The 12,174-nt window shown below is 44.0% G+C and overlaps 2 protein-coding genes across 3 annotated transcripts in view; one reads left to right on the forward strand and one right to left on the reverse strand.

The window, feature by feature from the left end:
* ubxn2a (UBX domain protein 2A) overlaps positions 1–1,307 on the reverse strand; it is a 5,464-nt gene extending 4,157 nt beyond the window's left edge. The window contains exons 1-2 of the mRNA XM_089021469.1: positions 1,199–1,307; positions 861–909 (exon numbers count right to left, since the gene is read on the reverse strand). Coding sequence (XP_088877595.1) covers positions 861–895 — 35 coding nt within the window. The 5' untranslated portion in view covers positions 896–909; positions 1,199–1,307. The remainder of the gene's footprint in view (positions 1–860; positions 910–1,198) is intronic.
* A 359-nt stretch (positions 1,308–1,666) lies between these two features.
* atad2b (ATPase family AAA domain containing 2B) overlaps positions 1,667–12,174 on the forward strand; it is a 36,219-nt gene continuing 25,711 nt past the window's right edge. Inside the window, exons 1-22 of one of the 2 annotated variants that reach the window (XM_089021466.1) lie at positions 1,667–2,022; positions 3,740–3,894; positions 4,382–4,413; positions 4,503–4,650; positions 5,125–5,224; positions 5,303–5,426; positions 5,506–5,649; positions 5,726–5,801; positions 5,884–5,985; positions 6,713–6,824; positions 6,907–7,022; positions 7,428–7,602; positions 7,676–7,764; positions 7,844–8,003; positions 8,204–8,294; positions 8,518–8,826; positions 8,953–9,103; positions 9,201–9,387; positions 9,463–9,648; positions 10,283–10,418; positions 11,544–11,737; positions 11,812–11,971. In XM_089021466.1, the coding sequence (XP_088877592.1) occupies positions 1,924–2,022; positions 3,740–3,894; positions 4,382–4,413; positions 4,503–4,650; positions 5,125–5,224; positions 5,303–5,426; positions 5,506–5,649; positions 5,726–5,801; positions 5,884–5,985; positions 6,713–6,824; positions 6,907–7,022; positions 7,428–7,602; positions 7,676–7,764; positions 7,844–8,003; positions 8,204–8,294; positions 8,518–8,826; positions 8,953–9,103; positions 9,201–9,387; positions 9,463–9,648; positions 10,283–10,418; positions 11,544–11,737; positions 11,812–11,971 (3,046 nt within the window). In that variant the 5' untranslated portion in view covers positions 1,667–1,923. The remainder of the gene's footprint in view (positions 2,023–3,739; positions 3,895–4,381; positions 4,414–4,502; positions 4,651–5,124; positions 5,225–5,302; positions 5,427–5,505; positions 5,650–5,725; positions 5,802–5,883; positions 5,986–6,712; positions 6,825–6,906; positions 7,023–7,427; positions 7,603–7,675; positions 7,765–7,843; positions 8,004–8,203; positions 8,295–8,517; positions 8,827–8,952; positions 9,104–9,200; positions 9,388–9,462; positions 9,649–10,282; positions 10,419–11,543; positions 11,738–11,811; positions 11,972–12,174) is intronic. The other variant, XM_089021465.1, reaches the window with a different exon arrangement.

Consider the following 12,174-nt stretch of genomic DNA (forward strand, 5'->3'; position numbering starts at 1 on the left):
AGCCCGCGATAAGAAGCAAAGAGCGTCAGCGAAGAGCGCCGATGCGTATATGGAACTGTCGCGGGTTGGAATTCAAGCGGATTTATGAGGGACAGGAGATGCAAGACAATCTATTTTCGTCAATGGATGCTCCAGCTGTGAGTTTGCTTTCAACATTTAGCTTGTAGTCGACATGCACATTCCACCATGATGTCCCTGATCCATTGGTGAAGACGCTTTGATCCTCTCCTTTCATCTCGAACTGCTTCATGTCACAAAGAGGGTACAGAATGTATCTCTGTGTCTTTGTGTTCTCATGTTATTTGTTATTTAGTTTTTTTTGTTCTTTTGACTTCAAGACGGCGCCGCGAGAGTGGCTGCCTTTCCAGCAGCTCCTGTATTTTGCTTTTCTACTTTCATTTGTTTCATAACTTTGCTGCTGTGAAATGTAAATTTCTCTACTGCGAGACTAATAAAGGCAAATTCAATCCAATCCAAGGGCATTACTGTGTGATTTGTTGGACATATTGCTTTTATAACACGTTTCCACTCAATAGACGGCTCCGCCAAGTGTTCTACTGGGGACACCATCGACACGACGTGGATGACTTCTGCCGGCGCTGTGAGGAGTGTGTGGCCGGCAAGAGACTTCAAGCCCAGTCGCACGCACCACTTGAGGCGTTCAGGAGACCTGCGGGCTGCTCAAGGGACCAGCTGGGGCTGGAGTTTTCACACAGACGGCGGGGTCGGCTGCAGAAAGCCGGTGCGTGTCGAAAGCGAGATTGTGACGTGTGGCGCGAGGGGCGGAACTTCCAGGCGGGTTGGACAAATGTTCCATTTCATGTGTTGTATAGTTTCACGGCAGCAAATATTCTCCTTACCAAATGTCATCATTCTCAGTGTCATTGTGTATCATGTCGTCTTGTCCATCTGTAAACAAATACAAGTAATGCATGAAAGGAAATGTCACAAAAGACAATTTACAAAACATTCGAGTCATCTACAGCATAATTTATTTTGTGTATTTGTCCTCAATTTAATACTACTGAACAATGAACATTTCTAAAAGTGTAATAATATTTTGGACAACCACCGCAGGCCATCATTAAAACGATTGTGATCGCAAGTGACATAACATTAATTTAGCACTGTAATGATTCTGCGTAGACTAACAAAACAATATTCAAAATGAGGTAATTTAAGTAAATGAATAATTTACCGGTCTCTGTGTTATAAGGACGAATTTACGGCTAAAATATCTGCAGATAGCTACCGCATCGGTTTACGGCACCAGGTCTCTGACGTAAAAATCCCATCATAAACTGGAAGGTAGTGTCGTAATACGCTTTGTTTTCATTTGGATTGTGATTATCAAAACCCGGAGATTAAGTACTGTATTTGTATAATTTGTTGAAAAAAAAAAAATCCTGGTTCTGGCAGTTGATAACATATAAAATAGTAATAATAATACCCATATATATTAAAAATGCCTGTAAGACTAAATAGTCAATAATCACAAAACAGAATTTTGAATCGATATCATCTGAACGAGTTATGACCACACTGTGCAAAAGAGAGACACAATGTCCACAAAGGGAGAAAACAAAATACACAAAACAAATGAGGGTAAAACAAAACAAGGAAAGTTGAACATGATAGCCATTCAAAGGAATTCAATAGGAGCGCCCAAGAAACCCCGCTGCCTATATTTCGTCTAATTTACGACACACTTTGACATCACAAAGTAAAACACAGTGTACGTACAGAAAGAAGGCAAGAGAGACAGATGACAAACACAACAGGGGGAGAGACAGCAACAGTGCTTGAGAGCGAGGAAGAGCGTGCGAGTGAGCGAGCGAGAGAGAGGGGGAATGGCGTCTCGGTGCTGTGCTCTTTGAGCCAGTGTTTGGAGCCGGTTTTGGAGCCTTTTGAGTGATATCAAATATGGTCAACACACGGAAAAAGTCACGGCCGAACAGTGGCCACTTCATCTCCTCCAGGACTCGCTCGTCGTCGAGGAATGAGCGGAACACAGACGAGCATGTAAGCCAATTTCCTCTTTTCTACCCGGTGTGCTAACTCAGCTGCTGCTAATTGTAGCTGTAGCCTTGGCCTTGGAAGGAACTGCTTACGCTTTAGGGTGTATGGCTCCCCAGTGAAATGACAACGCCACCAGACTGGACACCCCCCGAGCTACTTTCGCACACAACCGAACACTTGAACATTTGGGTTTGTATCCCTTGTAATATGCAGCGAGCAGCAATGGAGGTGCTCAAAGCGGAGGCTAGCTGCTAGCTTCAAGTTGAGTTCTCTTTGTGTTTGGCAGTTGGAGCTGGGCGACTCCACTTGATCTCGCACTGGCCAGCTTGTTTTGAGCCTCACACAAAGCCCATCGGGCTGTCAGATAGTTTTCTATCACAGTGATCGTGTGTACGCTTCGTGGGAATATTTCACATATTTCTGGGTGGGTTGAAGCACTTCTGGGGCTGCAGCAAAGGCTAGCCCAACTGTACAGCCTTGCTGTGGGGGAAGGGATCAGCCCAGTTGGCTGGCTCACGTTCTGTATCATGCAAGTCTGAACTTGATGAACTTTGCATTACCTTTATCGAACAACAGACGCTTTTTAGTTTGTGCTGGTGCAAATGAGCAATATCATACGGTGGAGGTTTCGTTCATTTGTGTAACATTTAAGCTTAACTGACAGCAGCCTTTTCGTGTCACAAAATGGTGCCCCAGAAAACAAAATTTAAGACGATCTGTTTAATAACGGCAAAACTTCAGGAGTTACCACTTGAAACTATAAAGAGAGACAAACTGTCCTAAACAAAAACTGACATTTATTAAAATACAATGAAAGAAAACCAATCTTGTCAGTCACAATTTACTTGAGACATTATAGAGACATTCTGAACAAACAAATTGAAAGAGGCCAACATCTACAGATACAAGAGACAGAAGAATGTAAAAAAAAACTTAAGAGCAAATCACATTTCCAGAGTTACCACATCATCATGCTGTTCATCATGACCGGTACAAATCTTTAGATTCGATTAGATGAGCCTTTATTTGTCTCACAGTGTGGAAATTTACATTTCACAGCAGCAAAAACAAAATACAGGAGATGCTGGAAAGGCACCCACTCTCGCGGTGCCATCTTGAAGTAAAAAAAAAACAAAAGTGATGTGACACAACACAAATGACACTGAGATAGTGTTCATTCCAAAGCACATTCTGCATAAAGCAGTTCTAGATGAAAGAGGAAAAGTAGAATATCAAAGCGTCCTTATCAGTGGATCAGGGACCGCGACAGTTCCTGGACTTCATTATTCTTCATTTTTACATCTGTCAATAACACTTGGTAAATAAAGAGTGACACACTTGTAAGATACTCTGTATGTATCTCTGCATCAATGTTCAAAAAGAGCACCGTGTCTTCTCTCCATTGCCTGATGTTGCATTGCACAAAGGTGAAGAGAAGTTGGGAAAGTTAGTAGGTTTGACTTTACAAGAAGCCCCGGATAAAAACATTAATATTAAACAACTACAAAACATTCTCTGTTGACATAATACAAAAAAAGAGACCCAAAGTCACGGACAACAGGTCATCTTTCTCTCCAGAATACTTTGATGACACAGCCAAGATTGTCTTAAAGGCAACAAAATATGAAGTGAGCTTTTTTTTCTCGTTATTTATTTGAACTCGTGTCACTTTCTAGTTATTTTAAAGTGCTGTTTAATTGTCATTTCTTTCCTGGACCAGGAGATGAGCAATGATGAGAGCAGTACACGTCTCAGCCCGCCTGCCAAGCGGCCCCACAGGCAGACTATGTCGGAACCCAGTTCCAGCGACACGTCCCCCTCACCCCAAGCCAAAGGTCAAAGGGTTACCTGGGACATTCCCACCTACCGCACCAGGTTGGCTTGCTTTATGTTTATGTTGGATCATCTTATTTATGGTGACATTTCAGGATGAAACTAATCTTCATGGGAAAATCTCATTTTATGCTGATGATATGTTTCAATACGCACTCAAATTGAACAAGGAAATTTATTGGCTCATGGATCAAACACCTGTGGTGATTTGTGAATGGTGCCGTTCAGCTCTTTCGAGGACAGTAATTTCATCTGTGCTGTATGTCATGCATATTAACATATTTGACAATAAAGCTGACTTTGACTTTAGAAGAGAACAGTATGTTGTGTCGAAAGTACAGAACTGCTGGATGTTCATTCAAACGATCAGAAGTCAAGGGAAATTCACCTGTAAAGGTCATTATACTGTATTTTATGTAAATCCTGAAATTCCACCAAAAAGCACAACGTCCCTCACTTTTTGCAAATTCTGTCCCTTAAAAATAGTGCAGCTAACCTGAAATCAAATCCTGTGTTTTTCCATTTCCAGGTTGTCATCTCGTATAATGCAAAACGGGCACGGTAATGTTATATGAGATGTTAAACTTCCAGAAATTCCGACAGCTATGGAATTCCTTATTTAATTGTCTTTTTTATGGTTTTTGCCACAGGCCATATGGGACACAGAAAAGAGGAGTTGGGCCAGGGTGACCACTCTCGCATGAATGGCCATGTGGAACTGAAGAGGAGCTGCCGTGTCAGGAAGAGCCAGATTGCACACCTCAACCAGAGCCTGCTGTTTGACCAGCTGGTCAATAGGTGAGCAGGCAGGTGCTATAATACCACCCCACATCCAAACCAGAATCAGAAATCAGAAATTTGCAATCCAGACATAGATTTATTTCATTGCTCGTCTCAGTCTGGAGCGTCTATTGTTTGATTGTTTAATTGCACTGTGCAGGAAATGGTGGGACCATGCAGCATTAAACATTAAAAAATGATTTAGGGATGCACAATAGATGACAGGTATCCTAGACAGATAGGAAAAAAAACTTAATGTTAATTAGGGCAACATCAAAAAAAAAAAAATCAAAAAAGGGACTGATTACTCAAGCCACACCAACACCACACCTGTCTGAAAACTTTATCCCCTCCTACAACTTCCAATGTTTCGGTCCAAGCTACTTTGAAGCTTTCCAATTCACAAGTGCCCGAAGGCGTTTTTGTCTTAACGCCTCCAAGCATCTCACTCAGAACTCTGACTTGCCCTCAATCTTTCTGATCATGATCTAGCACCGCTGAGGCCGTCCTTCAGGAGATGGACAACATCAGCAGCATCAGGGGCAACCGCGAGGTGGAGCGCCTCCGTATGTGGACCAGAGACACAGAGGAGGTACGGGATGAAAAGCCAGTCTTCTCCCCTGAAGTTCTACAACAAACACTTGCTCACTGTGATCTGATTTTCTTTCAGGAAAACATGGACATGTACTCTCGGGTAAAGCGGAGGAAGTCGATGCGCCGCAACACGTTCGGCCTGCCTGCGCATCACAAAGGCTTGAGTAAAACGCAAGAGGAAGAGGAGGAGGGAACAGAAGGTGCTGAGTTGTTGACTCGCGAGGGCAGTTGTTCATGTCTCAGGCGAGTCATGGCGGGAAAATGTTTGAAAACATGCAGAATCTCACGGGGAAGAGGAGGAGGAGGATGCAGATGATGACGATGATGAAGGGGATGAAGCAGAGGAAGCAGGGGAAGGGAACGACAGGCCGTACAACTTGAGACAGCGCAAGACTGTGCAGCGATACGAGGCTCCTCCGATTGGTAACCGACATGCTTTTCACGTCCTTTTTTTGGGCAAAGGCAATTGGCATCCGGTTATATCTTTTAATGTACTCAGAACCAGTGAACCGGAAGCAAAGCAACCCCACGCTCTTTGACACTCACAGATCACCAGCACGAAGAAGCCATATACGGTGAGTTTGTGCAAAATGAACAATTTTGTTCCCATTAAAAAAAAAATATATATATATATATATTCAAAAATATTCTTATTAGGATAAAGAAACACGCCATCCACAGCAGCGATACAACCTCATCCTCTGATGAAGAGCGCTTTGAGAGACGGAAAAGCAAGAGCATGACTCGGGCCAGGAACAGGTGATGACATGAATTATTTTTACGCTCGTCTTATCACTGCATATTTTGTGCTTAAAGTGTCATGAAGCACATAATATCCAATGAGCTTTTAAAGTACTGTATTTTCAGGTGTGTAAGGAAAACTCTATTTCCCCTTGTAGAAGTAGGCCAAAACCACAGCCTCTACTTTAGCGCCTTATATTGTTGTGTGCCTTATATTAAAAAAAAAATATATATATATATATATATTATATTCATCAAATGATGAGTATGAGTATAGTTTTTGCTTTTTTGAATGTTGCTGTGCCAATGACCATTTTGTGTTTGGGAGCCTTTTACTGAGCGAGTTGCTCGTTCTGTATCCACAAAGGGACATATGTCTTCTTGTGCCGGTACCAAGCCCGGATAAATACAGATGGTTGTGTCAGGAAGGGCATCCGACGTAAAAGCTTGGCAAAAATAAACATGCGGATCAAACCTCTAAAGATGAGGGACACTGATTTGCTGTGGCGACCCCTTGAAGGGAAAAGCCGAAAGGAAAAGAAGAAGATTTAGAAAACGTTTTTGTCATTGAAGGTGCGCCTTATAGTCGGGTGCAACTTATATGGAAACTACAGTGATAAATATTGTTTATACATCATTTTAGGTCTCTATATTAACCCTATATTTTAGGATAATTTTGACCAGAGGCATATTTAATTGTCAGAAAAATGAAAACTCCTGACCACCATCCTTGTCTACCCTTCAGATGTTTGCCCATGAACTTGACAGCGGAGGACCTGGCGAGTGGAGTCCTGCGCGATAGGACCAAAGTAGGGGCCAGCCTGGCTGATGTGGACCCCATGAACCTCGATACCTCAGTGAGACAAATTATCTCCCACATGAGGGCGCTTTGATACCGTGCGGTTTTCATCTTGTAAAAAATAAGTTCCTTTCTTTCAGGTGAGATTCGACCAAGTGGGTGGTCTCGGGACTCACATACAGTCTTTGAAAGAGATGGTGGTATTCCCGCTTCTTTATTCGGAGGTCTTTGAAAGATTCAAGATTCAACCTCCACGGTCAGTTGAAGTCACGCCGCAAATTTACATACAGGGTGATAACCACATTATTTATCCAGGGGCAAAGTTTAGAAATTACTGTTTGTAAATATTACAGATACAGTAAAGTCTCGTTATATCGATATCGGATATATCGATAGTCCCGGTTATATCGATACTATTTCTATGCACGCACGGAGAAAATTACATGCAAACAGGGTCGGATATATCGATAGTCCCGGTTATATCGATATTTTTTCGGACTCCCTTGAATATCGATATAACGAGACTTTACTGTATTTGCAGAAATTGAATGCATATTTCTTTTTTCAGGAGGGAGGCTTAATTTGTCCAAATGTCAATAAAAATGGTCACCAATGGGGATTTTCCATAATGATGCTCTGCCGAATAATGTCGTGTCCCCAGGGGGTGTTTATTTTACGGCCCGCCGGGAACAGGAAAAACATTGGTAGCCCGGGCGCTGGCCAACGAGTGCAGCCAGGGCGAGCGCAAGGTTTCCTTCTTTATGCGCAAAGGGGCCGACTGCCTCAGCAAGTGGGTCGGCGAATCGGAGCGCCAACTGCGACTGCTCTTCGACCAGGCGAGTTATTTTGTTAATGACAACGTAACAGTGTTGAGGATTTTAAATGTTGTTTGTGATTATTCCGGATAAGGCGTACATGATGAGGCCATCCATTATTTTCTTTGATGAGATTGATGGATTGGCCCCAGTTCGCTCCAGTAGGCAAGACCAGATTCACAGGTAAAACAACATTATTGTGATACCTTGACTGAAATCAAAAGTGATGCAACAAACAAATCTTTTTTCCCTCTTTCCCAAGTTCCATTGTGTCCACTCTGCTGGCCTTGATGGACGGCCTGGACAGCCGTGGGGAGATAGTGGTGATTGGTGCTACCAACAGACTAGATTCGATTGACCCGGCACTGCGGAGGCCTGGCCGTTTCGACCGGGAGTTTTTGTTCAATCTGCCCGACAGGACGGTGAGAGATACTGTTTGCAATTTGATGCAGTTTGACGCCAGTTATAACCGTCTCAAAGCATCTTAAGATTTCAAAAGTGGTGTATCTTTTATATGTTTCACTCAAATTTTGGGCCGGGGTGTCCCAACTGAAATTGTACATCTTACTGTCATGGTGATGTTACTTGCTTCAAGGTCTGTATTTTATTATCTTTTGTGAAGGCCAGAAAGCACATCTTGCAGATCCACACACGGGACTGGAGCCCCAAACTGTCTGAGCTTTTTGTAGATGAACTTGCAGAAAAATGTGTCGGTAAGAAATCCCCTGAAGCCATTAATGTAATTTCTTCTTTAACCATAGTAAATAATATCAACAAAATAATTCCACTCTTCCATGGGTGTGTACTAGTTTTTGACTTTTATTGTCACTCCACAATGTTGCACATAGAGCACATTAAAAAAACACAATGACATCTAAACTTGTTGTGGATAGTTTTTTCAGTATCAGAACAATTCTGAGTTTGATCCCATTGCAGGCTACTGTGGCGCTGACATCAAAGCACTTTGCACAGAGGCGGCATTGGTGGCACTGCGCCGCCGCTACCCCCAGATCTATGGCAGCAGTGTCAAGCTAAAGCTGGACGTGGCCTCCATTGTGCTGGGACCTAACGACTTCTGTCGGGCAATGAGGGCCATCGTTCCGGCCTCACAGAGGGCCCTGGCTCCCCCAGGGCGAGCACTGTCACCCATCCTCAGGCCCCTGTTGGCCGGTGCCTTCTCTTTGGTGCTCACTGCTCTCCGTAGAGTCTTCCCTCACGCTCAGTGCTCCGACATGGACATGCACGGTAGGCAGGATTTTGACATTAACTTTTTTTTTTAAGAATAATTCTTGAAACAAACCACTTACACCTTTCTAATTTCGAAAGTATTTACGGTATGTATTTCGGATGGAACTGATTTCACACGTGTAGCGGGCGGCGACAATCAACTCCTCGAACAGGATGTGTACAGTGACGATGACAATGCCGCTTCCATCTACGAAGTTCAGCCTGCCGTGTGCCCCATCAGTACATCAGCATCCTCTGACTCCACCACGCGCAGGCCCTTTATTCATTGCTCTTTGTGAGTCCAAGTTGAACAGATAAAACATCCACCCATTTTCACCCCACTATTTTATCAGTGCCATCTAATTAATGAAAGTTGTCTTTACTCCTTGCAGTTCCCCCCACCAGCAACCCACAGCCTACCGGCCCCGCCTGCTCCTGGCCGGACCCCCGGGTTCAGGACAGAGTTCCCACCTGGCCCCTGCCTTGCTGCACCACCTGGACAAGCTGCCAGTGCACCGCCTGGACTTGCCCACCCTGTACTCTACCACTGCCAAGACGCCAGAGGAATCCTGCGCTCAGGTAATGCAATCTCGCAAGAAAAATCACATGTTAAGGTATTCCTTGATCTATTAATTTTTTTTACCTAACTTTCAGGTCTTCCGTGAGGCCTGCCGCAGCGTCCCCAGCGTGGTGTTTGTCCCGCACATCTCAGAGTGGTGGGAGACTGTGAGCGACACGCTGAGGAGCACCTTCCTCTCACTGCTGCTGGATGTGCCCTCTTTCTGCCCCGTCCTTATCCTGGCCACCACAGAGACGCTGTACTCGCAGCTTTCTGAAGAAGTGAGAACCTGGCAAGAAGCACACAAAAATAAATTGCACATTATTTGTGAAGTATCTCACTCCCTGACGCCCCCATTCAGCTTCTGTCTCTCTTAAAAAAGGAATAAAAGGTCCATTGCTGAGTCTCTGCCTTTTTCAGGGGACAAGAATCCAGCATTACTCATGATGACTTTTAAATTCTTTGGCTCTGTATTAATCTCTATAGATATCATTAGTGTCATGCCAATAGTACAGGTGTTATATTATATACAGACATGCATTATTCACCCGCTCCACGCGTCTCACACCCTGTCGACTTTATCACCATGAGAAATAGTCAGCGTCATCACTCACTTTCCTCTGCACAGCTACATCATCCCCCTCAAATTTACCCCCATTTCTCTGCCATTTTTAAAAAATGATTACCCACTTTTTTCCAAGGATAGAATCCAGTAAGACCGAGAGACCATTCAAACGCGTCAAGAGATAAGAGAAAGGATTGATGAGAAACAGCAAGAGGAAGAAATATCCCTGTCAGCAAAAAAAAGCTTCCTAGAGAGTGCAGCCCTCAACTCCCATGCACAGCAGCAACCAATTGTAATATAACTGGTTGAAGTGTGATTCTTTTAAAAATTCTTATTTTTATTATTTTTAGGTCAGGAGTATGTTCCAGAAGGCTTACGGAGAGGTGGTCACGCTGCACCCACCGGCCGAAGAAGACCGAAAGAGCTTCTTCTCAGACCTGCTGTTAGTCCAAGCGGCCAGAGCTCCACCACGCCTCAGGAATATAGGTTCACAAACACAAATATTGGGACAGCTGGTCAATCAGAGGCTCTTCACACTGGAGTTTTATGCAAGGAGTCATATTTTGCCACTGCTTTGGCAGCACTGGTGGTTGACAGTCATTTAAACGCTGGCCCCTAACCTACAATAAATTAAGACGCTATGGACATTGGCTCCAGAGGGCAGTGTTGATCTGCATGTGTATGTCTCTTCCTCCAACTGAAAATATCTACCTTAAGCTCCAAGCAGAACCAAATATGTACCTTTAGGCTTCATTTATATTCTGTTTGCATACATTTAAGCGAAATACTTGGCCTGCGAGATGCATAAACATGTCAGTGAGATACACGCAAATGTAAATGTTTCCTGGGTTAAAATTACTTTCCCACCTCCCTGTGGCATCCGCCTCGTAATCTTTGCCATTGACGTGTTCTTTCATTCAAGTGTAATATGGGATCACCCATCCCCCTCCTCCTCATCGGTGCAAGGCTGCTCCAGTCTTAGGGTGTCCCGACTTGTAGTCGGGAAAAAAAAATCAGCAGGAACCGAAACGGTTTCCGAAAGCCGCAGCTATTATCCCTAATTAGAGTTCTGCAATGTGCATGATGGAAGAGAGGTGAGAAGCCGCTGGGGCTTCCGAAGCGTGTCTCATCTGCTTACAAATGGAGCCTGGGCAGCGGACATTGGCTTTTCCTTACTTCGCTTCATCACTTCAACATAATTTATTCAGGGCAAGGTTCTGTGAGCTTCTGTACTCTCTGGCCACATCTGCGACATTTCAGTCAGCCTTCCCTAGGGAAGCTGTGGTCCTAGAAACTAGTTTACTGTTACCAAGGTGTGAATGCATGAGTGCATAAATCATATGTCCAATGGGGAGCGGCTTGAGTGTCCGGTTGTCCAGAAAAAGCATCATATAAATCTGATGCATTATTTGTCTAGGAGAATCTAACTAAAATGCCCCCCAACCTATGTACTTTTTTGAAAGGCTCTGTGGGACACTACTTACCCTTGCCTCATTTGAGCCATGTGACAAGTCTCTGAATATGACACACCATCCATTCCTGATGTATTTTTCCTTTTCACTTTTTACTCGCTCAAGAGATGTTTTCCATTTTACCTTTTGTCCCTAATAGAGCAGTGTGAAGAGGTGCTACCAGTGGCTGAAGCCCCGGGCCCCAGGGTACTGTCTGCTGAGGAGCAGCGACGCTTGGCTGAGCAGGAAGAAAACACGCTACGGGAGCTCCGGCTCTTTCTCAGGGATGTGACCAAGAGGCTGGCCACTGACAAACGCTTCAGTATCTTCAGTAAGCCCGTTGATATTGAAGAGGTGAGGGCACGAAAAAAAAATCAGGATTTTTATTCTTATTTTTTTCCCTCACAATTGCATTGCACGTCTGTTAGGTGTCCGACTACTTGGAGGTGATTAGACAGCCAATGGACCTGTCTACCGTCATGACCAAGATTGATAAGCACCAGTACCTGATGGCCAAAGACTTTCTGGTGGACATCGACCTTATCTGCAACAATGCGCTAGAGTATAATCCTGACAAGGATCCTGGTGGTAAGACAAAGTGCATACTTGCATACATGTTGCACAATCTTTTTATTTTGGCTCTTACCGTTATGGGTCATCTTTTGCATCCTCCTCTCAAAACTAGTTGACCTCATGTTTTTCCTTTACTACATCCATCAACTTGTCTTTCGATCTTTCCCTCTCCTACCTGCCTGCTCCATCTTCATCGCCCCTCTACTGAACAAAAGTAC

Source organism: Hippocampus bargibanti, linkage group LG19, assembly GCF_051943395.1.
Source record: "Hippocampus bargibanti isolate YZ-2025 linkage group LG19, ASM5194339v1, whole genome shotgun sequence".
Classification (NCBI taxonomy): domain Eukaryota; kingdom Metazoa; phylum Chordata; class Actinopteri; order Syngnathiformes; family Syngnathidae; genus Hippocampus; species Hippocampus bargibanti.